The 27430-nt window shown below is 42.9% G+C and overlaps 1 protein-coding gene across 1 annotated transcript in view; it reads right to left on the reverse strand.

Moving 5' to 3' along the window:
* The window catches only part of ANGPT1 (angiopoietin 1), a 224628-nt gene that overhangs the window by 13580 nt on the left and 183618 nt on the right, over nt 1–27430 (reverse strand). Inside the window, exon 8 of the mRNA XM_030553702.1 lies at nt 5350–5480. Within this exon, the coding sequence (XP_030409562.1) occupies nt 5350–5480 (131 nt within the window). The remainder of the gene's footprint in view (nt 1–5349; nt 5481–27430) is intronic.

Here is a 27430-nt window from a genome sequence, read left to right on the forward strand (position 1 = left end):
TACCGGGACGGCAGCGGAGACCGGGACCTGCCACCGGCGCGGTGCCGCGAGGTCGACCGGGATCGGGACCTACCACCGGTTCGGTGCCGGGAGGTCGACCGAGGCGCCGAACGCCGAGGTGAATGGCTCCTGGAGTCTCGGTGCCGGCGGTGAGACGAGCCCGACCGGGACCGTGCAGATGGCGATCGGTGCCGCGAGTACGACCGGTACCGCCTGGGAGAGTGGTGCCGGGACTCAAAGCGGCGCCCCGAGCGCGAGCGTTCATGCCTCCGGGGTGATCGGTGCCGGGGCTCAGGAGACAGCACTCGAAGCATCGGTTTACCCTTGGAGGTTACCCGTCCAGGGGGTGCCGGCTGAGGCTGCGATGGCTCCGTCATCGCGATCAGGTCCCGAGCTGAGGCAAAGGTCTCCGGTGTAGATGGTACCTGGAGCTCGACCCCTGATCTTAAGGGGGAGCTAGGAGGGGCTGGACTCGACGGACCTTCCGGGCCCGGAGTCGACAGCAGTCCTGCAGGCGGTGCCGCGGCTAGGGTAGGTGCCGGGCGGTCCACTCGGGCCTGCCTGGATGGTGTTGCAGACGTCGAGGGACGAGAGTCTGCTCCCGGTGCTGGAGATGGTCGGTGCCGGGGAGTCTTACCGGTGCCGGTGCGGTCCGGTGCTGGAGTAGAACTGACTGACTGCGCCGACGGTGCCGGAGACAGAGCCGCTTCCATAAGGAGAGCGCGGAGTCTTTGGTCTCTCTCCTTCTTCGTGCGAGGCTTAAAAGCCTTGCAAATGCGGCACTTTTCGCTGATATGCGATTCCCCCAGGCACTTAAGGCACGCGTCGTGGGGATCGCTCGTAGGCATCGGCTTCTTGCATGCCGAGCACTGCTTGAAGCCCGGTGAGCCAGGCATGGGCCCGGTGCCGGGGAGGGCAACGGCCCACCCGCAAGCGATGTTAGACAACTATATTACAAGATTTCAACTAACTACTAACGAACAGTCTATCTACTAACTAACTATGAATTATTTACAACGAAAGACGATGAACAAATACAGGAGAGCTAGGGACGTGGAGGTCAGCAAGCCGCACTCTACAGTTCCAGCAACCGACATGGTGGTAAGAAGGAACTGAGGAGTGGGTGGGCCGGCAGGGGTATATATCTGGTGCCATACTGGCGCCACTCTAGGGGTTGACCTGCCAGCCCACTGGAGTTGCTAGGGTAAAAAGTTTCCAGCAGATGTGCACACCTACCTGGAATGGATATGAGCAATCACTTGAAGAAGAACTGATCATTTTCAGAAAGAGGCAGTGGAGAGCTAGGGCATTGGATAGAATCATAGAATATCAGGGTTGGATGGGACCTCAGCAGGTTGTCTAGTCTAACCCCCTGACAGATTTTTGTCCCAGATCCCTAAATGGCCCCCTCAAGGATTGAGCACACAACTCTGGGAGTAGTAGACCACTGCTCAAACCACTGAGCTATCCCTGTCAGTGAGAGAGCTCCCTCTTACAAAGCAGTCCATGGAATGAAAAGGTTGGGGGAATCACTGAGTTGTAGAGTCCATTTTTTGTGATGGTGGTTGGAGAATGTTATGTATCCTCTGAAAGTCAGCAGGCCGGACCAAGGAAGCTACACTGAATTGCACCAGCGGAGGATCTGGCCTATTACCTCCAGCAACTTCTAATGCTCTTCTTGAGTTGGCTCAAACTTTATGCAAAATTGTGACCTCTGTATTTTCCTTGAAAACTACCAATCCTCTACTACCTAGCCTTGAAGGTTTCTGTTTCCTGTTAGCACCAGGCCAATGTATTGTTATTTGTTAAGTGCTGTGCTTCTTCTAGAATAATGCTAAAAACTATGTTTGGTCTTTATCCTTCCTTCAGCTGATTGTCCTGAGAAATTGTATTAGACTTTGGAAAGCTCTCTTCCCCCACTGTTGGTATAATGTGAACACGGGAGAAGTGATTACAATTATCACAACAATGGTATGCTTTGCAACAAAAGCCTCTATAATATTAGGTTACCTTGTTGTAGTAACATGTTATGTAGTAAAGAAGTTGTGTTACAACGCTTTGAGGATAAGAAAGAATGACCTGTAGTAGAAACATCAACTTACATGCTATGGCAATAAGTGCTTTATAAATGTGTTAGAAACAAATAATATTGCTTTAGATGTGTAACCTTCAATAAGTGTGAAATACTTGCATTTTTTATACCTTCCAAAAAAAGCTCAGGGAGATTTTCAAACAGAAGTTAGGCATCCATGGGGTAGAACCACAAAGGGGACTTAGACTGAGTATTGGGGACCCCTAACTTTAGGTACCCTGCCACCAACAGCCCTGGGTTAGGTGCACAGGCTTTCTGTAAAATGCATGGGAAGAGTGAGGAGCCTACAAATTGGATTCACAAAAGCCAGCATGCTGAGTGGAGAGCTGCCTAAGCTAGCCAGTAGAAAATGCTGAGGAGAGGGATGTGGTCTAAGTTTGGGTGCCTGTCTCCATTCAGAACCATAAACTCACTACTGGAGTTAGGTGACAAAGCCAGCTCAGTCCTTTCTCACACATATAAAAGACATTGAGAGTGCCACCCTCAGAATGCCACACAGCTCAGTTGCTAGGGCTTTCACTTGAGAGGTGGGAGACCCTAGGGTCAAGTCCTTGCTCCAGGTAGAATGGGGATTTGAACTGACAGTTCCCAATTCCTGAGTGAGTGCACTAACCACTGGGCTATAGAGCATAAGGGGGCAATAGCACCTCTTCCAGTTGTTTTGTGTGCGGGGACCTGACCCACCATATGTGCTCTAATGTGGCTTCTGAATATATGTACCTGCAGGAATGACAGGCAGACATTTAGGCGCCTAGGGACTTTATCAGTGGAAATTTAGGAGCCTAAGAGATTTAGGTGCCTACAGGGTTAGAGGGCATCTGACTGAGGGTATGAGGATCTAAATTTTGGACTTAGGCTCTCAAATAAATCTTTCTATGGAACTGGCCCCACCTGTCTATTTAAATTAATGGGAATTGGGTAGCTAACTCCAATTTTATGCCTCTGAACACTACTCCCCAAGATCAACCTGAAGTAGGATCCATAAACATAGCACAGCCCCTAAGAGCAGGTGACATCTGAATTAATTCTTCTGATGAGGCTGCTGCACAGTATTTTTTGGGATAACACTTTTGATGTGGACCAGATGGAAAGTGGCAGCTAATGAGATCACTGAGAGAGCCACATGGGTGTTCTTTAAATTTTTATTTTCAGCCCTGACTATAACCATCTCACAAACTTTGTCTGCAGTATATTTCAGTCTTTATTCCTGACACAAATATATTGGGTTCATCTCACAGGGGTTACAGGATCCCCAAAGCTCTCAAGATAGTCAGAAACCTAACTGTAGATTTCATATAATTCATAATTAAAATGTTGTCTGTGTGGCTGCCAAAAACAACAGAGGGCTTGACAATATTCAATCCCTAGTTTTTGACAGAGTTTTTTTAACAAACTGTCATCACATTCACTTTTCTTACTCTGCCCTTTTGTTGTGACATAAAATTGGAATCAATCTATTGAACGTTCCTGTTTTGAAAGATTTAATTGGTATTTCTCAAGGAGTGAGAAAATCAGCGTCATTGGGAAAATGTAGTAGAAAGTGTAAGGAGAAATTTAACAGGGTGAAAAATTTAGAGATTAAGAGAAAAAAGAATTTGTGATTTTGAGGTCTTGACTATTTTATAAAACAATAAATTACTCAAACAATCTTGTAAAACTGATTAAATTATCCCTGAAGACTAATTGCATTTCTTTGCTTTTTTCCTATTTGAACTTTACTCTGGCAGTTCACCTCTTTCCCACTCCCTCCTTTCATTTGCCTTTCCAGTATTTTTAGCCCTGGACTTCACAACAGAGGTAGGTCAATGTAAGGCAGCATACATCAACCTAACTCTGTAAGTGTCCCCACTAAAATGTAGCTGTAACCAATCTAACTACTACTGCTGCCTTTCAGAAGCCATTCCACGATGCACCACACTGACAGTTAAGTTGCTCTTGGTGAGGACGCACACCGCTGACATAAGGAGCGTAATGTGGACATTCAAAAGTATCTTTAATTTAGTTACTGCGGTGGCTGTATGCCAGCGTAACTTAGGTCAACTTAATTTTATAGTGTAGACATACCCTTAGATGACAGAGAGATTTTTCAGTTAATTTATAGACCTGATGCAGTGGAATATACCTGTGTCTTTCAGAGCCCTGTGGGATGAGAGCTCTACCAGCAGACTAAGGCTATGTCTGCACTACAGACCTTACAGTGGCACAACTGTACTGCTGCAGCTGCCCTGCTGTAGGGCCTCCCGTCTAGTTGCTCTATGCTGAGGGGAGAGAGCTCTTTTGTTGGCATAATTAAACCACCCCCAATGAGCGGCGGCACCTATGTTGGCGGGAGAGCATCTCCTGCCAACATAGCACTGTCCACACTGGTGCTTTTGTCAGTGAAATGTATGACTGCCGTGTGTGTTTTTTGACACCCCTGACTAACTAAAGTTTTACAGACACAAGTGCCAGGGTAGACATAGCCTACGCTTAGCAGGGAAGACTGACCTGCCACACAAGCCAAAATAACTAGCTCCCCAGAGGCAGCAGCTTGGGAAAGAAGAGCATTCCTCCTGCTTCAGTCTGCATTGCCCCAAATTCTGTATACCAGTATAAATATTCCTGTATGGGAAGGGAAATAAACTACAGCAGTTTGTCACCTTTATACCACTATGATTATGTCCCTACTAGGGGTTGTATCAGTAGCACTATTTAAGTTAAAAGATCACACCGCTAAACTGAAACAGTTATACCAGTGCAAAACTTGGGGGTAAACCAGGCCTTAATATCTTGATAGGCTTTTCCTCCAGCATTTTCTTTTCTTCTGTTTCCCTCCATCTCCTCTCTTCCCTGAATTGTTCTGTCTCTCATCTTCTCATCTCTAAAAAGCCCTCTCTCCCTCCCATTTCTGATCTCCCTCCTTCCCCACACCCTTAACCTCTTCCTTCTCCTCCTCTTCCTTCCACAAACTCTCACCTCCTTCACCCTTTCTCTCATTTTCCTTCCCCTTTTCCCCTCTATTGTTTGCCACCACTTGTTGCAGCTTGTTTCAAATTATACTATAAACTTTTGGATGCCAGAGTGAAGCTCTGTGTTTCGACAGCACCTGCCAGGGAACTAGGGGTACAACCACAATGCCCATAATAACAACCTCACAAGGAGTTTCACACAGCAGTGCACATCATCTTTCTCTCTCCCCAAAGTTGCTTCATCATGGTCAGTTTAGAAATACACATCGGATTAAAATTTACAGAATGCCTTCGTGGGACTGTGCTTACCTCCGGTTAGCATGAGAGCACATTTGCACATGCAGTTGTCATTATCAGCATCTTTAGTACTGAAATCAGCGCCATGTAAGATCAGGCTGCTCTGCTTTCCTGCTGTTCCCATGTGTCCTTTTAGATACAGCCTGAAATAGTCAAAGCAAACAGTCATATCACTAAAGGTAACAATAACACTGGGATTGGCTTCTGCTGTGATGTACACATTGAAGGTTACAGAAACCTCACAAATGTCTTGGGTTTTGGCTCAATACATTTGTTGTTTCAGAGGTAAGATGAAGAAATCCAGAGTATTTCAACATACCTTCACTAGGGCATAAGTTCTGTCACTGACCAAAACTCATTACAAATTATCTAAACTGGAAAAAGGAGGAGAGGGTGAAGAGAGAGACAGAGAGGAAAGGGGGAAAGGGATAGAAAGATGAGTGAAGGGAGAGAGCAAGGCGAAAAGAAGGTATGGATTCACGTGGTGGCATTGTTCTTACAGGGCCCAATTTTATCCCTCTCTCTTACTCATGCTGACTAGTACCTTAAGCTGCAAATTTCCCCAGTAATTTCAATGAGACTAATTGCAAAGTGAGGTACAATTCACTGTGACTCAGTGAACTGTAAGAACTGTGATTGTTTGAAGAATAAGGTACTACTCAGTATACCTAGAGTTGGGTGTATATTTTAGCATGACACAATTTTGCTACACAGTTAGCTTTATATTAATGTTAATGGATGTGGTGCTGCTAATCCCCAAGCACTGCACTGAAAACTTTACCCCTTCATGGATTGAAATAGTTCCAAATTTTTTAGAAGGGACAGATGATCCAATGGTTAATGAACTAGCCAGACACCTGGGCTCAATTCCTTGCTCTGCCACAGAAAAATGATAAAAGACAAAAATGCTGTATCATCCATGGGTGAACATTTTCACAGAGGGCTCTCATAAGATCTGATCTTTCAATACTAGCTCTAAACAGCTTCAAAAAGTGAGCCTGGGAATTTAAATTCATTATTCTGCTAGACAGCAAAAACTATGGGCTTAACCAGGACATTGGTTTTATGGCTCATTACAATAATTTGTAGTATACCACACTGCCTGGTATGCTTAATTGCTCACATCAAGCATAACAATCTAAACCCCAATTGCCCACTTCCTTTCTAGTGATCACTTCCAACAAACTTTACCCCTTTTACTCAACAATTTGTCCCAACTTGTATTTAGCTCAGGGCTTGTCTACATCAGAAAGTTGCAGCGCTGGTGAGGGAGTTACAGCGCTGCAACTTTGAAGGTGTACACATCTGCAGGGCACCACCAGCGCTGCAACTCCCTGTTTGCAGCGCTGGCCGTACTCCCGTTTTGTCTCGGGTGTAGAGGATCCAGCGCTGGTGATCCAGCGCTGGTAATCCAATGTAGACAGTTACCAGCGCTTTTCTTGACCTCCGTGGAAGGAGGAAGCCTCTGGTAATCAAGCTGGTTTCCTTTCCCGGTTTGCTCTCTCGGTCCCGGAGCCACCCAGCAAACCGCAGGGAAGGAGACCTGCTTGCTCGGGGTTCCGGGACCGAGAGAGCAAACCGGGAACGCCGCGGTTTGCTCTCTCGGTCCCGGAGCCACCCAGCAAACCGCAGGGAAGGAGACCTGCTTGCTCGGGGTTCCGGGACCGAGAGAGCAAACCGGGAAAGGAAACCAGCTTCGCCGCGGTTTGCTCTCTCGGTCCCGGAACCCCGGAACCCCGAGCAAGCAGGTCTCCTTCCCTGCGGTTTGCTGGGTGGCTCCGGGACCGAGAGAGCAAACCGTGGCGTTCCCGGTTTGCTCTCTCGGTCCCGGAACCCCGAGCAAGCAGGTCTCCTTCCCTGCGGTTTGCTGGCTGGCTCCGGGACCGAGAGAGCAAACCGCGGCGTTCCCGGTTTGCTCTCTCGGTCCCGGAACCCCGAGCAAGCAGGTCTCCTTCCCTGCGGTTTGCTGGCTGGCTCCGGGACCGAGAGAGCAAACCGCGGCGTTCCCGGTTTGCTCTCTCGGTCCCGGAACCCCGAGCAAGCAGGTCTACTTCCCTGCGGTTTGCTGGGTGGCTCCGGGACCGAGAGAGCAAACCGCGGGGAAGCTGGTTTCCTTTCCCGGTTTGCTCTCTCGTCCCGGAACCCCCCTTGAAGCCGCCCAACAGCGCTGCAGTGTGGCCACATCTAACACCACTTGCAGCGCTGGTTGCTGTAAGTGTGGCCACTCTGCAGCGCTGGCCCTATACAGCTGTACTAATACAGCTGTAACAACCAGCGCTGCAAAATTTTAGATGTAGACATGGCCTCAGACTCTTTGCTTCCTTCCCCAGGCCTGAAGGCGAGCTATGTGTAGCTTGAAAGTTTGTACCTTCCACCAATAGAAGTTGGTCCAATAAAAGATATTACCTCACTCACTTTAGTACCATACCCTCTCGTACTCTGGTACCAACACTGAAAAAAATTGAGGCAAGACTAAAACGTCCTACAAAATTTAAAGTATACCTAATGCCAAAGAAACAGAAATGTCAAAGCCTTGTGCTGTTGTTCAATCACAGTATCAATTAGCTGATTTTTCTTTAGTATATTACTTCACCAAGGGATATCTGAGCTTTGGGCCAATTTAGTCTAAGCGCTGGCTTTGCTCACATTCATTTCTTTGTTTCATATCAACAACTAAAAGCCTGGAATTAGTGCTGTCTACATTCACTAGGCTAGATGCTGACGACTTATTTTGCTAGTTGTGCTTAATTATTTGCAGAGCAAAATAAATTTCCCTGAGGTTGTGTTGGTAGAAAAATTACTCCAGTGCATGATATCTATGAGCTTGCTTTTAACTGCCACCCAGAATCAGTGCAGGAGCAGCACCAAGCTCACAGACGGCTTATGTCAGTTACAAAAAACCAGTGAATGCTGTTCTCCTCAGTCAGGAAAGACAGTGCTGGTCAGATCATTTTATTAACAAACCACACCATAAACCCGCTTAGTCCCAATAAAATCATACATATACTACAACAGAACGACAAATCACTGAGCAATAGGAGCTGTCTGTGGTTTGCTTTTCCTTGGAGGAGCAGGGTATTAGGGTTATTTACAAGCTTATGCTCCTATGCTGATATTTTATAAACATCCTACTCAGCAAGATTTAGACCTCAGCACTGTGAGCTGACTTTTCCATGGCTCCGTTTGTTTAGTAGCTAGAGGAGGGTAAAGCTTAACTATAAAACTGAAGTGAGCAGATGTGACAGGTGTCTCATATTCAGTACTACAGATTCAGTAGATTCAGTACTACTTTCCAGGATTGTGCGACACCTCAACACAACTTCCCTTAGTGTGAGGAAGTCTTGTGTGTGTCCCTTATGGATCATCTTTCTGGCAACACAAGGTCTGCCTTCTAGGTCTTGGCAGACCTTGCTCTCTCTGTACAGTGAAAGGCACACATCAACCCCCAAAGTCCTCCAAGTGTCCCTCTGGGGTACTCAGACCTGTTCCATGGAACACTCTCAGACCTCGTAGATCCGCTATCCCCAAAGGAATAGTACACGCACCAGCTTGTAAGAGTTAGCTCAGGATCATTGTTTTACTCAGCATACAGCACTTAGATGTAGTTACAGTGCAAACAAGAATAAGTTTATTATCAAAGAACAGAGATTCCAGTGAAAAAGAGCGAGACCATTGGAAACAAATGGTTAAAACAAAATTATAACACACTTTCTAGAGACTAAACTTAATTAACAAGGCCTTCCCCTACCTCCTATATGATAGATAGGGCCCTGCCAAATTCATGGCCATGAAAAATGTATCACGGACCATGAAATCTGGTCTCTACTGTGCAATCTGGTCTTTTTTGTGTTTTTACCCAATACTATACAGATTGCATAGGGGAGACCAGCATTTCTCAAATTGAGGGTCCTGATCCAAAAGGAAGTTGCAGTGGTGTCACAAGGTTATTTTAGGTGAGTCATGGTATTGCCACTCTTACTTCTGCACTGCCTTCAGAACTGAGTGACCAGAAAGCAGCGGCTGTTGGCCAGGCACACAGCTCTGAATGTAGTGCCCTGCCAGCAGCTGCACAGAGGTAAGGTGGCAATACCATACCATGTCACCCTTACTTTTGCGCTGATGCCTTCAGAGCTGGGTGAATGGAGAGTAGCAGCTGCTGACTGAGGGCCCAGCTCTGCAGGAAGCAGTGCAGAAGTAAAGGTGGCAATACCATACCATACCATCCTTACTTCTGTGTTGCTGCTGGCAGTGGCTCTGGCTTCAGAGACAGGCTCCCAGCCAGCAGCCACCACTCTCCAGCTGCCCAGCCAGCAACAGCGCAGAAGTAAGGGTAGCAGTACTGCCACCTCTCCCTACAATAACCTTGTGACCCTCCCCTCCCCAACTCCTTTTTGATTCAGGATCCCTGCAATTACAACACCAAGAAATTTCAGATTTAAATAGCTGAAATAATGAAATTTACAATTTTAAAAATCCTATGACCATCAAATTGACCAAAATGGACTAAGAATTTGGTAGATCCCTAATTATACTCTACCCCCCAAGTTCTTTTCCCAGTGTTTTCAGCCACTTTGGTTGTGATCCCTTCTCATAAGATCAAGTCTCTTGACCACTTGTCTTCAGAGACTGAAGGAGTAAATGGGGGTTCATCTGCATCCCTTAGAAATAGTCCCCTAATACTGTTTTAGTTTGCAAAAAGGATATCCCCCCGAACACATATAACCTCAGTAGCTTCTTTTTTCTTGTGTGCTTTCATATTGTTTTCACATCCCACTATTAGGGGATGTGACTCAGTATGTAAATGAGCCTCCATTGTAAAGCTTACAATACTTAATTTGCATGTAGCCAGAGATATAAATGTTGGTACCTTTTCGCTGGTGGAACCTTACATGCTTTAAGAACATAGTTTTTGTATAGATACAGAACTCCTTAAATATCACCTGTACATATATCTTACAATGATTAAGAGGACCAGTATGACACAAACTTTCGTTAAAGACCTTACATGATATTCTTTGGTGAATGAAAATACAAATACCAAACCTAAGGAATCTCTGTAGCTCTTATGTCCTCTACTAGTTGGCACCAAGTGGTCCATGGTTCACAACATAATGATTTAGCTGGGAATTGGTCTTGCTTTGAGCAGTAGGTTGGACTAGATCACCTCCTGAAGTCCTTTCCAACCCTGATATTCTATGATTCTATGAACACATGAGCCAAAGGAGTAAAATACTATTTAGAATGAACGGGGCTATCAGAATATTCCCCTAAATGGTTAGTTCCCCTATCTCTGGGTTACATTTGGAATATTTTAAAGTAAGTATTAATTTCCAAATCATAAAGACACCGATCAGCCAGCTCCATGAATAATATATTTCCTACAGACTACATTTAAAAATAGCTAGTTAAATATTAGGGGGGATTAGCATTTATTGACAGTACATCACTGAAGTAATGCAGTATCGAATAACACTGATAACATTACAAGGTGACATTTTCAAAAGCCCCCAAGTGATTCAGGTGTACAAGTCCCATTGACTTCTGCTGAAAAATAATGGAGGTGCTTCACACCTCAACTGCTGGAACAGGGCCCCATCCTCCCTGATTGAACTACCTCATTATCTGTAGCTTGCCTGCATATATATACCTGCCCCTGGAAATTTCCACTACATGCATCTGACGAAGTGGGTATTCACCCACGAAAGCTCATGCTCCAAAACATCTGTTAGTCTATAAGGTGCCACAGGACTCTTTGCTGCTTTTGAAAGTGCTTTGGAAAACCCCACTTCTACAGTTGTTTCCATCTGCAAAAGAACTGTAAACCCCACAAATGACACAGTGTAACTTTGGAATAAGACACCTAACCACACTGCATTTCAATGTCCTCAGCTGTAAAACAGGGGTGTTGAAATGTATACCCACCTTAATAAAGGGTTTCAGAGTCCTTGGACGAAAGTGCTAAGGGCTAGATTGAACCTTTAAGCTCCATTCTAAATTAACAGGCATGACCTAACTTTTCTGTCCCAGGTCAGAATGAACTCAGTGTTAAACTTCCTTCTCTCTTGCTATTGGGCAGGGGAGGAATTAAAAGGGTGCCCTCACAGCTGTCCAGCCACAGTGTGGATGCCAGACCTAGGACTACTCCCGCCTCCTGCCCACTTGCTCACGTAGGGAGTTTCTAGAGAATAAAGACTGCATCGCACACTGGAGCCAGACCCAAGATGTGGGCAGGGTTAGAGTGGGTGAAGCCGTACTTCATGCTTAGGTAAGAGAGGAACACCTTTAGCCTAATGTGAGTGTCCAATCTTATTAAAATAACAACAAATAAACTATTAGGTATGGCAAACCAGCAGGAACAGAAAACATGAGCATGTAATATAATAAACCTCTAGGTTAACTGTTTCTATGTAGCTTTCATATTAAATTCTAAGACCATCATGAAAAAGACAGCTGGCTACTAGCATTCATTTAGAGAATCCAAGCATTTAATATCAGTCTTCATTCTTATAACTCATATACAATAACTTTCCTATATTATGTGCTGTAAACAGGGTCAGGGCATTGAAAAATTCTGCAACTGTTACCTTTTATCTGGAATTACTTAGAAATTGCAGCATTTTTTCCACATGATTTTGTGCATTGGCAGCTTAGGGTCAATATAAACAGAACTGCTAGCGAGAGGCAATCTCCTAAGCATGTTTTGCTTTTCATCATTCCTACTGTGTGACACAACTTGATTATCTTCAAGTACTTGAAACCAAAACAAAGAATATGGTGTGGAAAGCACAGATCTGAAAAGTGTTACTCAAACATCTGCAGAGTAGTTTGAAAAGCCATTTAAAATTTACACCACAGACTTTGCCTTTTGAAGTGATTAGATTGCCTGGAATTCTTCTCCCAAAAATACACAAGTTAGCTGCAGCCACAGTGTGTTTGGTAAGCTTAACGTGCCTCAGGCACAGGAGATAAGCACATACCATGCTGTGGTGATTCTCTGTACTGGGCTAACAGCATCCTGTGGCTCTGAGCACCTCTTGCCTTGAGGTGGTGAGCACTGAAGTTGGCACTCCTGTTCGTAGGCTGAAATACTGGCTGCACGGGTGACCCACCTTCATCTCTTTTCTGTGTTAGAAGGTGGACTCTGGCCACAAACTTACCTAAATTGCTCTGGGCAAAACACTCCTTCTCAGGCTTTGTGAGGGATGCAGAAATTGTCCTAGTGTAAAGTATCAGGAGGTAGCCATGTTAGTCTGTATTAGGGTGACCAGATGTCCCGATTTTACAGGGACAGTCCAGATTTTTGGGTCTTTTTCTTATACAGGTTCCTATTACTCCTTACCCCCATCCTAATTTTTTACATTTGCTGTTTGGTCATCCTAGTCTGTATCCACAAAAACAACAAGGAGTCCGGTGGCACCTTAAAGACTAACAGATTTATTTGGGCATAAGCTTTCATGGGTAAAAAACCTCACTTCTTGCATCTGAAGAAGTGAGGTTTTTTAACTCATGAAAGTTTATGCCCAAATAAATCTGTTAGTCTTTAAAGTGCCACCGGACTCCTTGTTGTCCTAGTGTAAGTAAACCTAAAACAAATCCCACAATTTTATTTCAGAAACAGATGTGGAAGCTAGCAGGAAGGAATTTACTGAGGAAGGGGCATTAATTCTGGAAGGGCAACTACAATAGCCATGCACATTACAGAAAGGAGAAAGCTATTAGAGTGAAGCAGAAAAGAAACTGGAAGATCAGGTGAAAGTTGTCAAAAGCCATGTCTATCAACACTGTTCTCTCAAAATCTTGAGGTTTTCTAATTTGTTTACCATCTTTGAATTATTAAAATATCTTACTACCTCTCCTGCTGTTCTTGCTATGGTCACTAAACTGAAGATACCATCCAGCTGAAAGACAGAAGAGAGTCACTGCTGATTGCCAGTTTGAGAAAACCAGTAATATTACTTAATAATACCAAGTGACACTGAAATCTGCCCATTCCCAATATTGCTCCAACTTCAAGCAATATTTTTCATAGTAGTTCAGAAGAACTTTTATTTAGCTTTATTTTATTCGAGCTCTACAAAGAGTAAGCAATCTTAGGTCTATAAACATTAAAATATCTGTAAAAGCAGCAAAGAATCCTGTGGCACCTTATAGACTAACAGACGTTTTGGAGCATGAGCTTTCGTGGCTGAATACCCACTTCCTCAGATGCATGTAATGGAAATATCCAGGGGCAGGTATATATATGTGTGCTAGCAAGCAAGCTAGAGATAACGAGGTCAGTTCAATCAGGGAGGATGAGGCCCTGTTCTGGCAGTTGAGGTGTGAAAACCAAGAGAGGAGAAACTGGTTCTGTAATTGGCAAGCCATTCACAGTCTTTGTTCAATCCTGAGCTGATGGTGTCAAATTTGCAGATGAACTGAAGCTCAGCAGTTTCTCTTTGAAGTCTGGTCCTGAAGTTTTTTTGCTGCAGGATGGCCACCTTAAGGTCTGCTATAGTGTGGCCAGGGAGGTTGAAGTGCTCTCCTACAGGTTTTTGTATATTGCCATTCCTAATGTCTGATTTGTGTCCATTTATCCTTTTCCGTAGAGACTGTCCAGTTTGGCCGATGTACATAGCAGAGGGGCATTGCTGGCATTTCCATTACATGCATCTGAGGAAGTGGGTATTCACCCACGAAAGCTCATGCTCCAAAACGTCTGTTAGTCTATAAGGTGCCACAGGATTCTTTGCTGCTTTTACAGATCCAGACTAGCACGGCTACCCTCTGATACTTGACACCATGCAAGGCACTGCATTTAGCCGTATGGAATGGAAATCCATCAACCTCATGAAGAAACTTGCACAAATACAGACAGACATCATCTTCCTTTCCAAATGCAAACGGATGGACATCATACCAAATGGACTAAAGGTAAAAAATCCACTGCTATCTACATACTACACGGACCACAGTGAGAGATTCCATCATATGCCAGCAATGCCCCTCTGCTATGTACATCGGCCAAACTGGACAGTCTCTACGGAAAAGGATAAATGGACACAAATCAGACATTAGGAATGGCAATATACAAAAACCTGTAGGAGAGCACTTCAACCTCCCTGGCCACACTATAGCAGACCTTAAGGTGGCCATCCTGCAGCAAAAAAACTTCAGGACCAGACTTCAAAGAGAAACTGCTGAGCTTCAGTTCATCTGCAAATTTGACACCATCAGCTCAGGATTGAACAAAGACTGTGAATGGCTTGCCAATTACAGAACCAGTTTCTCCTTTCTTGGTTTTCACACCTCAACTGCCAGAACAGGGCCTCATCCTCCCTGATTGAACTGACCTCGTTATCTCTAGCTTGCTTGCTAGCACACATATATATACCTGCCCCTGGATATTTCCATTACATGCATCTGAGGAAGTGGGTATTCACCCACGAAAGCTCATGCTCCAAAACGTCTGTTAGTCTATAAGGTGCCACAGGATTCTTTGCTGCTTTTACAGATCCAGACTAACACGGCTACCCTCTGATATTAAAATATCTGAACAATAAAATCTCAAGTACTGACAGGTTGAACAGATTTTTATTCTTGCTGCAATACATGGAACTAATTTTTCTTTCTCACAGTTATTTAAAGAAAATGCAAAATGACCACCATGCTGCTCTCTGCTACTTGGTTCAGTTTGACATAATTCTTTGACATTAGCACAGCCCCCTACACGTACCCTTGTGCCTTTTAATACAAGCAAAATTTGCCAGCCATCAGTAAATATAAACAGCAATCTATATCCTTTAGTATACTGAGTTACGAAATGAATATGCCATCTGTAAAGGTAAAATGATAATATAATGCCTGCAGATGGAAGGCAATGCATGACTGCAATGTGCAACAGTGAAATTATATTAATGATTGAGAAGGAATTTTGTTTTGTTTGTTTTTTTTAGGGCATGTTGTACATTGGACATCCAGGAAAAGGATGTGAATGGCCTGTTATGGATACAGAAGTAGCTATGTCACTGCTTATACAAAAATGATGTTTATTCTGGCCAGAGAAGAAGCATGTATATACAGCTTCTACTAACTGTAGTACAGACTACAGTGCACATGTTCCAGAACTGTTCTCTACAATACACAGTATTGCTAGGTTCAGAGTTGATCACAGTGCTAGAAGAGAAGCTGATGTTCCATGGTTAATTAGAACAGCCCGTACCTAAAGAACTGTAACAATCACATTTGTTTGGAGACCAGAATTGTATGCTCACAGTCTAGCCTCTCAGCCACCACAAAGGCTGGAAGACTTGAGCTAATGCGTAGTGCTGGGCCAAGAACAAATTCTGGTGAAACAGTTTTTGACAGCAAATTGGCTAAACAAAATTGTCAACGAAAAGTATCTACTTTTTTGTGGAAAATTTCAATTTTTTGTTCGAAGTCCAAAAGATTTTGGTTTTCAGGTGAAAGTTTTTTTAGTTTTGGTTGAAAATCTGAAATTTTCCACAGAAAGAAAATCCTATATTTTTCTGACCAGCTCTACTAATCAGTGCTGACTATATCCAAAGACTTCCTGTTCTGCAGGAACTACAGCTTTTTCAAAAATGCATTACTGTGTACTGTGGGCTGAACTAGTTTCCAAAGGAAGAGGTCCGTCCAAATTGCAGCCTTCAGGAAACTGTAGATGTGCAATACCCTAAACAGAGACATAAACTAAAGACATAAACTATAGACATAAACTAAGATGATGCTAATTGTTTTGATAGTACTAGAGCAGGATGAACATGTTAAAAAAAAAACCTGACCTGACCATTTGCCCAGAACTCAAACAAAGCCAAGTTTGAAGAAATTTGGTTAATTTAAAGTAACAATATTTCCCCCCGCCCCTCTACACTTCTTGGTTTTGGCTGGAGCAAGAAGGAAAAATGCCAAATATATTCTCATGGGATTTCAACACAAAAACACAGGGAACCTCAAAAGAAAACCTACTCTTGAAAAGTTTCCAAGGTTTGGATAAGTAGCCAGACATTCTGATGCTTATCTTTACTGAACTGCTGAACTTTCTGAGGTTTGCTTATTATTCTTATTAATAGCTGAAGTCCACTCATTAAGGGTCCCTTCCTATACCCATTGAAATCAATGGAAAAACTTTCATTGGTTTCAATGGGCATGGGATTGGGCTCTTATTTCACTTGTATGTGGCCTAATCCCGCTTCATCTGACTTCAGTACATCGGTATTAGGCAGAGAGAGAAATAACTGTTTGAAAAAGATTCACAAATCTAGTTTGCTAACACATATAGATACATTGTAACTATGGTAGAGTTAATGTGATGTCCATAGGTTTTCATTCAGTAGCAGCCAATTGTCTCCTATTGTCAAGGTTTGCCAAACATTATCACAGTTATCTACTTTAGGTACAGTGAAACCACTGGAAATTTCAAATATCACCATGTGGTAAATGTTAGCAAATGCAAACTTTTACAATGGTGACAACTGCTGAGATACTTACCACAAAAGTCTGTGTATCAACTAGCTCTCTAGTTACTGTGCAGTAACAATATGCATGAAAAAATAATATTACTGTAGTTACAGTTACAATAAAAGTACTTATCGCACTAGCACAGGCGTATAATTGTGTCAATAATATGTGTTTCTTAATAGACATTGTGTATTGGTATTACATATTTGTTTCTGTATAATTAGTATATGTTATTTCATTGTAACGTGCTACATGAAATTTCCTGAAATGTTTGTGATTAGAAGGAAATTTACTTGTATCATCAGATACAGTAGGACTTCAATCATTTACACTTTGGTGTGTGTGAAAACTATGGCATGTGGGATAACAAAGTGATGGACTCTTTCCACTTCTCAGAAAAGATTTAATAGCAGACTCTTGTAGTGATGTATCATAAATTATTAGTTCTAACAAAACATACTACAGAACATTAGTTCTATTGTATAAAGCATTATCATAAATAATTAGACCTAAATTCATATGAGCAATTTACTCAGTGCCAATAATAACATAGTTTTCTATATACTTAGAACAGGGCATGACTGTGGTAATACTATGGTATCTGATGGGAAATGCTGACTTTTTAATTGTGACCATGGTACACGGTAAACCCTACAATTTAAATTTCTGTGGAAGAACTATGTGGTCATGTAATTAAAGATGTCATGATAGTGTATAAAACATAAGAAGAACAGCAATACTGAGTCAGACCAATGGCTCATCTAGTCTAGTATCCTGTCTTCCAGTTGTGCCCAGTGCCAAATGTTTGAGAGAGAGAGAACAGGGCAGGGTACTTTATGGAGTGATCCATCCCTTGTGACCCAGTCATCACTTCCCCAAGTCTGAGATTTAGAGACATGTAGAGCATGGAGTTTGGTGCCTGACCTTCTTGGCTAGTAGCCATTGATGGACCTATCCTCCATGACCTTATCTAATTTTTTTTTAATACAGTTATACTTTTGGACTTCAGAATATTCCTTGGCAATGAGTTCCACAAGTTTACACTGTGTTGTATGAAGAGGCCTTTCCTTTTGTGTGTATTAAACCTGCTGCCCATTAACTTCATTGGGTGACCTCCCCCACTCCCCGGTTCATGCATGTGTTATGTGAAGGGGTAAATAACACTTTCTTATTCAGTTTCTCCACACTATTTATGACTTTATAGACCTCTGTCATACCCACACTCAGTCATCTCTTTTCCAAGCTGAATAGTCCCAGTCATTTTAATCTCTCCTCATATGGATCCCTGATCATTTTTTGATGACCTTCTCCTTAATTTTTCCAATTCTAGTATATCGTTTTAGAGGTGGGGCAACCAGAACTACATGCAGTGTTCAAAGAGTGGGCATAAACATGGATTTGTAGAGTGGCATTATCATATTTTCTGTCTTCTTATCTATCAATTTCCTAATGGTTCCTATTATTCTATTAGTGCTTTTGTCTGCTGCTACATGTTGAGCGGATGTTTTCAGAGAACTATCCATGATAATTTCAAGGTCTCTTTCTTGATTGGTAACAGCTTATTTAGTTCCCATTTGTAAGTATAGCTGAGATTTCCAATGTGCATTACTTTGTACTTATCAACATTGAATTTTAGCTGCCATTTTGTTGTCCAGTCACCAGTTTAGTGAGATCCCTTTGTAACTCTTTGAAGTCAGTTTGGAATTTTGAATAATTTTGAATTGTCTGCAAATCTCAACAATTTATATTTCATCACCTTTTCCAGATAATTTATGAGTGTGTTGAACAGCACAGGTCCCAGTACAGTTCTTGGGGGGACCCTGCTATTTACCTTTGCATTGTGAAACTGGCCATTGAGTCCCACTCTTTGTTTCCTATCTTTTAATCAGTTACTGATTCATCAGAACCCCTTCCTTCTTAGCTCATGACTACTTATTTGCTTGAGACCCTTTGGTGAGAGGTCTTGTCAAAGGCTTCTGAATGCCCAAGTACACTACGTCAACTGGCTCACCCTTATCAACTTATTTATTGACCAACACCCCCCCCCAACACCTCCCAAAGAATTCTGATATATTGTCAAGACATGATTTCCCTTTTACAAAAGCCCCCAAAATATCATGTTTCATCTACAAGTTTGATAATTCTATCTTTACTAGGTTTCAAACAGTTTTGCCTGGTACTGAAGTTAGGCTTACTGGCCTGTAATTGCAAGGATTGCCTCTGGAGCCTTTTGAAAAACCCAGCATCACATTAGCTATTTGTCATTTATGTGGTGTAGAGGCTGATTTGAATGATAGATTACATAGCACAGTTAGTAGTTCTGGAATTTCATATTTGAATCCTTCAGAACTCTTGGGTGAATATCATCTGGTCCTGGCAACTTATTATTGCTCAATTTATCAGCTTGTCCAAAACCTCAAGGTTTTGGTACACATGATGGGGGCAAATTAAGTTTGCAGAGGCAACCTTAATTCTGGCATTTCCTAATTTTTGATGTGCTTGACTTTGTAACCTTAAGAAAGTTCTTTTAATGCAGGTTTTTTGGTGTATAATTCTGAGAGTTTTAAAGAAGTAAACTAGGGGAAAAAAGCCACTCAATCACATGGCATCATATTGACACCCAGATGGTCATCCCCTTTAGAACCACTGCGCAGACTTCTATCACTTGAACTAATGGAGTAACTAATAGCAATAGTAGATTGTATCCTCTATACGGACCAGGATTAGATGTGACAGACACATACACTTTGTCAGTGGATTTCACAGATATTTGCTGACAGCAGAGGAATGTGCTATGGTGTGCACAGAATCTTTGGCCCTTTCCCTCTGAGCTTGATGCCTTGTGCTCTGCTACCTCCAACCCATCTCTGTCCCAGTCCTTTCCCACACCTGGATCCTGCCCCAGTCCCATCTCTTTCATACGCTGTCCTAGTCTCTACTCCTCAGGTGGCTCATCCCAGTCTCTTGACCAGCCGTCCTAGTTTCTCCCTTTAAGATCATTGTTTGAGTCCCAGTTTTTCTCCTTCTAGTCTCTTCCTCTTCCTCAGCCACAGTCTCCTTGCCTAACCTGTCCCAGTTTACCCTTCCCAGCTCCTTGTCTGATGTTTCTCCCTTTCCTACCACTGGCTCCTAGTTCTAGTCTCCCACCCTTGGGTCTTGAACCAGCTTCAGTTTCCCTCCACACATCTTCCCACATTCTTTCCCCAGTTTCCCGCTCCTTGATCCAGTCTGCTTGTCCATCCAGTCCCATTGTCCCCCCACATCCCAGCACCTTTTCAGGTCTGCTTCTCTTTTCACCCACACCAGTCCCCTCACTGGCTTCTAGTCACAGTCTCCTTAATCATCCAGTCCCACTCTTCTCCTCCCTTCAGCTCCTCATCCAGTGTGCATGTTCCCCCCAAAGGACTCCTAGTCATTCCCCACCCCTTCCAATTCCCTTTCTGCCTCCTACTTACAGTCTCCCTTATTACACCCAGTCCCAGCCTCCCAACCAGTCAGTCTCCCAGTCTCAGTCTCATCAGAGTCGTTGACCCAATCTACTTCTTTCTGTCCTCCTACTGGGTTTACCTTTTGTCCCCTCTGCATACAGATCAGAGTGCTCCTCGTCCTAGGTGCCAGCAGGGGGTCAGAGAGAGCACAAAGAGAGGCTTTCTGTTCTCAATTCCAGTGTGTTGCCCCACTCAGGCCTGGAAGAGCTGAGAGCAGCCATTGCAGGGAAAGTCCTTCTGAGCTCCTGTAGTCCTGGGCTGGAGATTGGTGAGTTGCTCTGTGGGGATGGCCTATGCGCATTGTGGTCAGCACTAGGAGCTGTGATGGGCTCAAGCATGCTCAGCGGAGATGGAATTGGGAGATTTTTAGCTGCTAAAATCAAAGAAATCTCTACAATGGTTTATTGTTTGATTAAATTTGGGTAGATTTGCCATGGGATGAAAAAAGGCATATCCCTGACACAAAGGTAATTCCTCCCTTCCCCGGGTCACATTTCAAATCCTTGCTGCAGACCATGGGGGAACTACAATGGTTAAAAAAAAGTCATCTGAGTTTTTGATTATGGACAAGACAATGTATTTTTCCTAGCCAGCTTCTGGAAACAGCTAAAGTATAATTGCCCCAAATAATTCAACCTGCAGCAGATGCCCAGCATGGAAAATTTAGCCTGAATGACTAAAATTTGGCAAAATTATAAGCAACTGAAAACAGGGTCTTATAAAGGGAAGTGTCAGGCACAGGGCTGGCTCCAGACACCAGCAAAGGAAGCAGGTGCTTGGAGCAGTCAATAGAAAGGGGCAGCAGTCTGTCCGTTGTTGGGGCGGCATGTCTGGGTCTGCGGTGGCAATTCAGCGGCGGGTCCTTTTGTCCTTTGCTTCCTCTTTGGCGGCTGCTCAATCTTTTTTTTTTTTCTTTGCCGCCATCACCGCTTGGGGTGGCAAAAAGGCTGGAGCCAATCTTAGTCAGGCAACTTAATAATAGACCAGGGGTCGGCAACCTCTGGCATGCAGCTCGTCAGGGTAAGCACCCTGGTGGCCCGGACCAGTTTGTTTACCTGTCGTGTCTGTAGGTTCAGCCGATCGCAGCTCCCACTGGCTGCGGTTCGCTGCTCCAGGCCAATGGGGGCTGTGGGAAGTGGTGCGGGCTGAAGTATGTGCTGGCCGTGGCTTCCCGCCAACCCCATTGTCCTGGAATGGTGAACCGCAGCCAGTGGGAGACATGATCAACCGAACCTGCGGATGTGGCAGGTAAACAAACTGGCCCGGCTGGCCAGGGTGCTTACCCTGGTGAGCTGCATGCCAGAGGTTGCCGACCCCTGTAATAGATGGTACTACAAGCCCTGTCTCTAATATAGCTGCAAAGAATCCTGTGACACCTTATAGACTAACAGACGTTTTGGAGCATGAGCTTTCGTGGGTGAATACTCACTTCCTCAGATGCATGTAGTGGAAATTCCCAGGGGCAGGTATATATATGCTAGCAAGCAAGCTAGAGATAACGAGGTCAGTTCAATCAGGGAGGATGAGGCCCTGTTCTAGCAGTTGAGGTGTGAAAACCAAGAGAGGAAAAACTGGTTCTGTAGTTGGCAAGCCATTCACAGTCTTTGTCAATCCTGAGCTGATGGTGTCAAATTTGCAGATGAACTGAAGCTCAGCAGTTTCTCTTTGAAGTCTGGTCTTGAAGTTTTTTTGCTGCAGGATGGCCATCTTAAGGTCTGCTATAGTGTGGCCAGGGAGGTTGAAGTGCTCTCCTACAGGTTTTTTGTATATGCCATTCCTAATGTCTGATTTGTGTCCATTTATCCTTTTCCGTAGAGACTGTCCAGTTTGGCCGATGTACATAGCAGAGGGGCATTGCTGGCATATGATGGCGTATATTACATTGGTGGATGTGCAGGTGAATGAACCAGTGATGGTGTGGCTGATCTGGTTAGGTCCTGTGATGGTGTCGCTGGTGTAGATATGTGGGCAGAGTTGACATCGAGGTTTGTTGCATGGATTGGTTCCTGAGCTAGAGTTATTATGGTGCGGCGTGCAGTTACTGGTGAGAATATGTTTCAGGTTGGCAGGTTGTCTGTGGGCAAGGACTGGCCTGCCACCCAAGGCCTGTGAAAGTGTGAGATCATTGTCCAGGATGGGTTGTAGATCCTTGATGATGCATTGGAAGAGGTTTTAGCTGGGGGCTGTATGTGATGGCCAGTGGGGTCCTGTTGGTTTCTTTCTTGGGTTCGTCTTGCAGTAGGAGGCTTCTGGGTACACGTCTGGCTGTCCTCGTGCGGGTATTGTAGTTTTGAGAATGCTTGGTGGAGATTTTTTAGGTGTGGTCTCTGTCTGAGGGGTTAGAGCAGATGCGGTTGTACCTCAGTGCTTGGCTGTAGACAATGGATTGTGTGATGTGTCCGGGATGCAAGCTGGAGGCATGAAGGTAGGCATAGCGGTCGGTAGGTTTTCGATATAGGGTGATGTTAATGTGACCATCACTTATTTGCACCGTGGTGTCAAGAAAGTGGACCTCCCGTGTAGATTGGTCCACGCTGAGGTGATGGTGGGGTGGAAGCTGTTGAAATCGTGGTGGAATTTTTCCAGAGTCTCCTTCCCATGGGTCCAGATGATGAAGATGTCATCAATGTAGCGTAGGTAGAGAAGGGGTGTGAGTGGACGAGAGCTGAGGAAGCGTTGTTCCAGGTCAGCCATAAAGTTATTGGCATATTGTGGGGCCATGCGGGTGCCCATAGCAGTGCCACTGATCTGGAGATATATATTGTCATCAAATTTGAAATAGTTGTTTGTAAGTATAAAGGCACAGAGCTCAGCAGCCAGTTGTGCTGTGGCATCATTAGGGATAGTGTTCCTGACAGCTTGTATTCCATCTGTGTGTGGGATGTGTGTGTTGAGATCCTCTAATATAGCTGGTTGCAAAAACAGGGGAAGTGTAAAAGAAAAGTCACCCTACCTTTTTTTGCCCAATTTTTTAAATTGAAAAGTGCTAACCTGTTCTATAGTTGGTTGAAAAATACAGGGTGGGGTGTGTGTGTGTGAGTGAGAGAGAGAGAGAGAGAATTTTACTCTTTTTTTTCTGTTTTTTCCCTTTAATTTTAGTGGAAATTGAAAAATGAAAATTTTCATGACAAGCTTGAAATTTGAAAAATGTTTATCTGCTTTATTTCTAAGCAATGTAGCTACAGTAAAGTTAAGTCATGCACATTGCAACAATAATATAAATACAGTTTAATTAATGTATCATGCTTTCAAGTAAATATGTATGTGCGCGCTTGTAAAAACCTAACTACATTATGACTATTATGAAACTTTGTGTGTTTGAGTTAGAATCTGAATTGGAACCTAACACTATATGCTGCACAATGGGCCTGATTCAAAGTTTATTAAAAGCAGTGGAAAGACTGCCACTGACTTAACAATGAGTGTCCAATGTGTGCCAATAACTGAATGGGTCCAACAGCTAAATCTCTTCTCTTAACTCAGATAAAATATTCAATAGATAGTGTCAGTGTTTTTTCTCACCTGTTTAGTGGAATATTAACTCCTATTACTTGAACGATTCAATAAAACCTTGAACCAGTGCAGCAGAAACCTGCACACTGGCTGCAAATAAATCATTATCCTTAGGCTTTGACCTACCTTGTGGGGATTTTTACACTATGGAAACTGAAACGAAGTTTTAATTGATTCTGGCCCCCTTAATATTGGACCACTTCTGTGAAGTTACATGATCGCGATAACATCTTAGCTCATAAATCAGACTGCAGGATGTCTAATCCTCAGACAAGCCTGCCTGCTGAAAATGGAGTTGAGGAGTATAGAGGGGTTTAGAGATATTAGTTTATTTTGAGAGCCAGTTGTGAGAAGCAGGTGTGAGAGGCTGGACAGAGATAACAATGCAAAAGATCAGGCGGCGACATGGAATAATACTGTAGATTAGATTGCTTTTTAAGATTCCTAAGGCTCTGGATAAAACATGTGGCAATTCCCAATCCTGCAATATACTGATAATCTCCTGAAAGGTGTTGCGCACCTCAATTCCATTGAGCTTGATTCTTTGTTGGCTTTCATATTGTGTAGTCATTTATACCTGTTCAACATAGGTGTAAAGTGCTGTCGTTCTGATCGGGGAGAGATGTTTACCATTTCACACCGGTGTAAATGATTATATGGCTGCAAGGCAGTGAAAGAATCAGGCCCACTGACTTCAGTGGGAGTTGAGGAGGCACACCAGATCACAGGATCAACCCTTAAATGTGGATGAAATGTTTTTTTTCCTACATGTAATGGTGAGTGTCATCTGTAATCGTTGTTAGAAAATATTTAAATATCACGTAGGACACATAATCCAGATTAAAATAACCCATTTCCCAAATTTCCATTGACTCAATAGCTAATTGAAGCTATGTCTAAGGCAGCACTAAAAGATTTGTGTTTCTTGCCTATAAAAAACATGAATGTAAAGAATGAACTATTATTGAGCAACTTGAAAACGACATAAAATTAAATTTTCATTAATCTCTTTTGGACTGTTTATACTTCAGAATTCTTCTGCTTTAATAGTGTAATTGTGTTTTACAATTATGTTCCTTTGGGCTATTTGCAGATTCTTTTTTTGAAATTTATCCAGTGTTAATGACCTAATGGCCTTCTCAAATCATGCTACAGCATTGCTATAATGTGGCTGGATTGGAATGAGATTGTGGCTGCCAACGACTAAGATTTAAAGAAATAGTTTAATGAATAACACATTAAAATAAATATTTTCGGTTCTCCATGAGATTTCAAGATTTATGGTGGGATCTGTGTCAGGAGATATGTGCTTCCCACTGGGTACATCTCAAAGGAAAACATTTTTTCAGACTATTGTTTCCAAAATTATATCTTCATTTTGGATTTTCTTTTAAAACCCAAATCTAGCCTCACACTCTGGATGAGAAAGCCACTTCAGAGTTGTAAATTTATAGTAGCTTGGCTAGTGGGCTAGGCTTTCTTTACTGTGTGCTCAGACTAATGACAAAAATAAGCTTTTAATAAAGGGATGTTAAAGAACCACTTCATTGAGCTGGTGTGAAATGAAGAAGCTGCTGAAATGTAAGGTTGTGTTCAGATCAACACAACTGTGTCATAATCTCTCATTCTGACCAGAGCTACTGCTTTGGGTGTTATTATTTTGATGTGAAGTTAGCCTGGAAAGAGAGAGAGAGAAAGAGAGAGAGAGCGATTTACCTCCTCTCTACCTCTTGTATGACAAAGATGTCTATGGCCCTGATTCAGCAAAATATGTAAGGTACATGCTTAAAATTAACCAAGTGCCTAAGTGTACTTGTTTTCAGCATCAAATATGGATGATGTTTGTCTTGCTTATATGAGTAGGCCTTACTCAGGTGAGCCATTCAGTTGGCATCAAAGTGACTACTTGTGTGACTAAGGTTACAGGATAATTGCCCTATGACACAGTGAGGACAGGAAACGATAGAGTGAAAAGCCTTAATTAAACACCTTAGCATTTTCCCTCCTGCTAATGAATTTGAGGGACTAAGAGGACGTTTTGAATTCTCTGTGTGCTGAAACATATGCACAAGAGAAAGTAAAAGGGGAAGAAGCATGGTTTGAGCCAATCATTAGCAGCTCAATCCTGTGAGATGCTGAGTACCTCCTCTGGCATCTCCTTCTGTTGTTCTACTTTAATTCAAATGCCAACTATCTAGAATAAGGTAACAATTATTTTAAAATTGACAGAAATATGCAGGGCATTTCTGTGACATGTTTATAGTCATCTGAAAAATAAATACTGACTTCAGTGTTTTCTTGGGTTTCTAAATGAAAAATTTAGTTTAAAAATGCCAAAATGAGTTATGTGACACTAGACCTCTGTAGAAAAATACAAACAGACTGTTAAACATATTTCAACTCCCTCAGCGTCATTTGTGGCTGATAAACAGTCACATAGGAGTGAAAGGTTCACTGACTGTCACCCATTTATGGTCCAAGCTCTTGCTGGTGCCACCTGGCCAGGCCAACAGGTTCAGCTTGAGCTTTTCATTGTTATTTCCCCCCTAAAAAACTCAGGTCATGACCTTGTAGAAGCTGTTACTCAGAATTCCAACTTATTTCACCAGTTTAAATAGAATTGTGATAGGCACAATGAGGTTTTATTTTAGTGCTACCACAATATCAATGTTAAATAATGATAACTAGTAAAGAAATTGTCTCATTTTGTACAAGCACGTGGCTGCAGTATTATGAGCCTTGCCTGTGATGTAACAATCACAAGCACACCAGTTTATGCTATCAGACTAAACAATTATTTCTGTTAAAGGAGAATGGATGATTTATGGTACAAGACATTTCTTCCTTCATTTGTTGGTAGCCCTTTAAATATTCAATGCCTCCTTATTCTATAAAAACAATGAGGAGTCTGGTGGCACCTTAAGACGAACAGTTTTATTTGGGCATAAACTTTCATAAATAAAAAAATACTTCTTCTATGTTCTGAAGAAGTGGTTCTTTACCCACAAAAGCTTATGCCAAATAAATCTGTTAGTCTTTAAGGTGCAACCAGACTCCTCGTTGTTTTTATGGATACAGATTAACACGACTACCCTCTGATCCATTTCCATGATTAGTTCTGCAGAGGGTGCTCAGGCTGGAAGAGCTAATTCCCAAGACAACCAGCTGGAGGTGCCGTGCCAGTAAGTCTTGAATCTCTACAAGCTCTTTTTAAATATTGGTGATACATTAGCTATCTTCCAGTCATTGGGTACAGAAGCTGATTTAAAGGACAGGTTAAAAACCATAGTTAATAGCTCTGCAATTTCTTTGAAATTTGAAACTTGTAGAACTCTTGGGTGAATGCCATCTGTCCTGGTGACTTGTTACTATTATGTTTATCAATTGATTCCAAAACCTCCTCTAGTGACACTTCAATCTCTGACAATTCCTCCAATTTGTCATCTACAAAGGATTGCTCAGGTTTGGGAATCTCCCTAACATCCTCAGCCTTGAAGACTAAAGTAAAGAATTCATTTAGTTTCTCTGCAATGACTTTATCATCTTAAGTGCTCCTTTGGTACCTTGATCGTATAGGGGCCCCACTGGCTGTTTAGCAGACTTCCTGCTTCTGATGTACTTAAAAACATTTT

Source organism: Gopherus evgoodei, chromosome 2 (genome assembly GCF_007399415.2).
Source record: "Gopherus evgoodei ecotype Sinaloan lineage chromosome 2, rGopEvg1_v1.p, whole genome shotgun sequence".
NCBI classification, from domain to species: domain Eukaryota; kingdom Metazoa; phylum Chordata; order Testudines; family Testudinidae; genus Gopherus; species Gopherus evgoodei.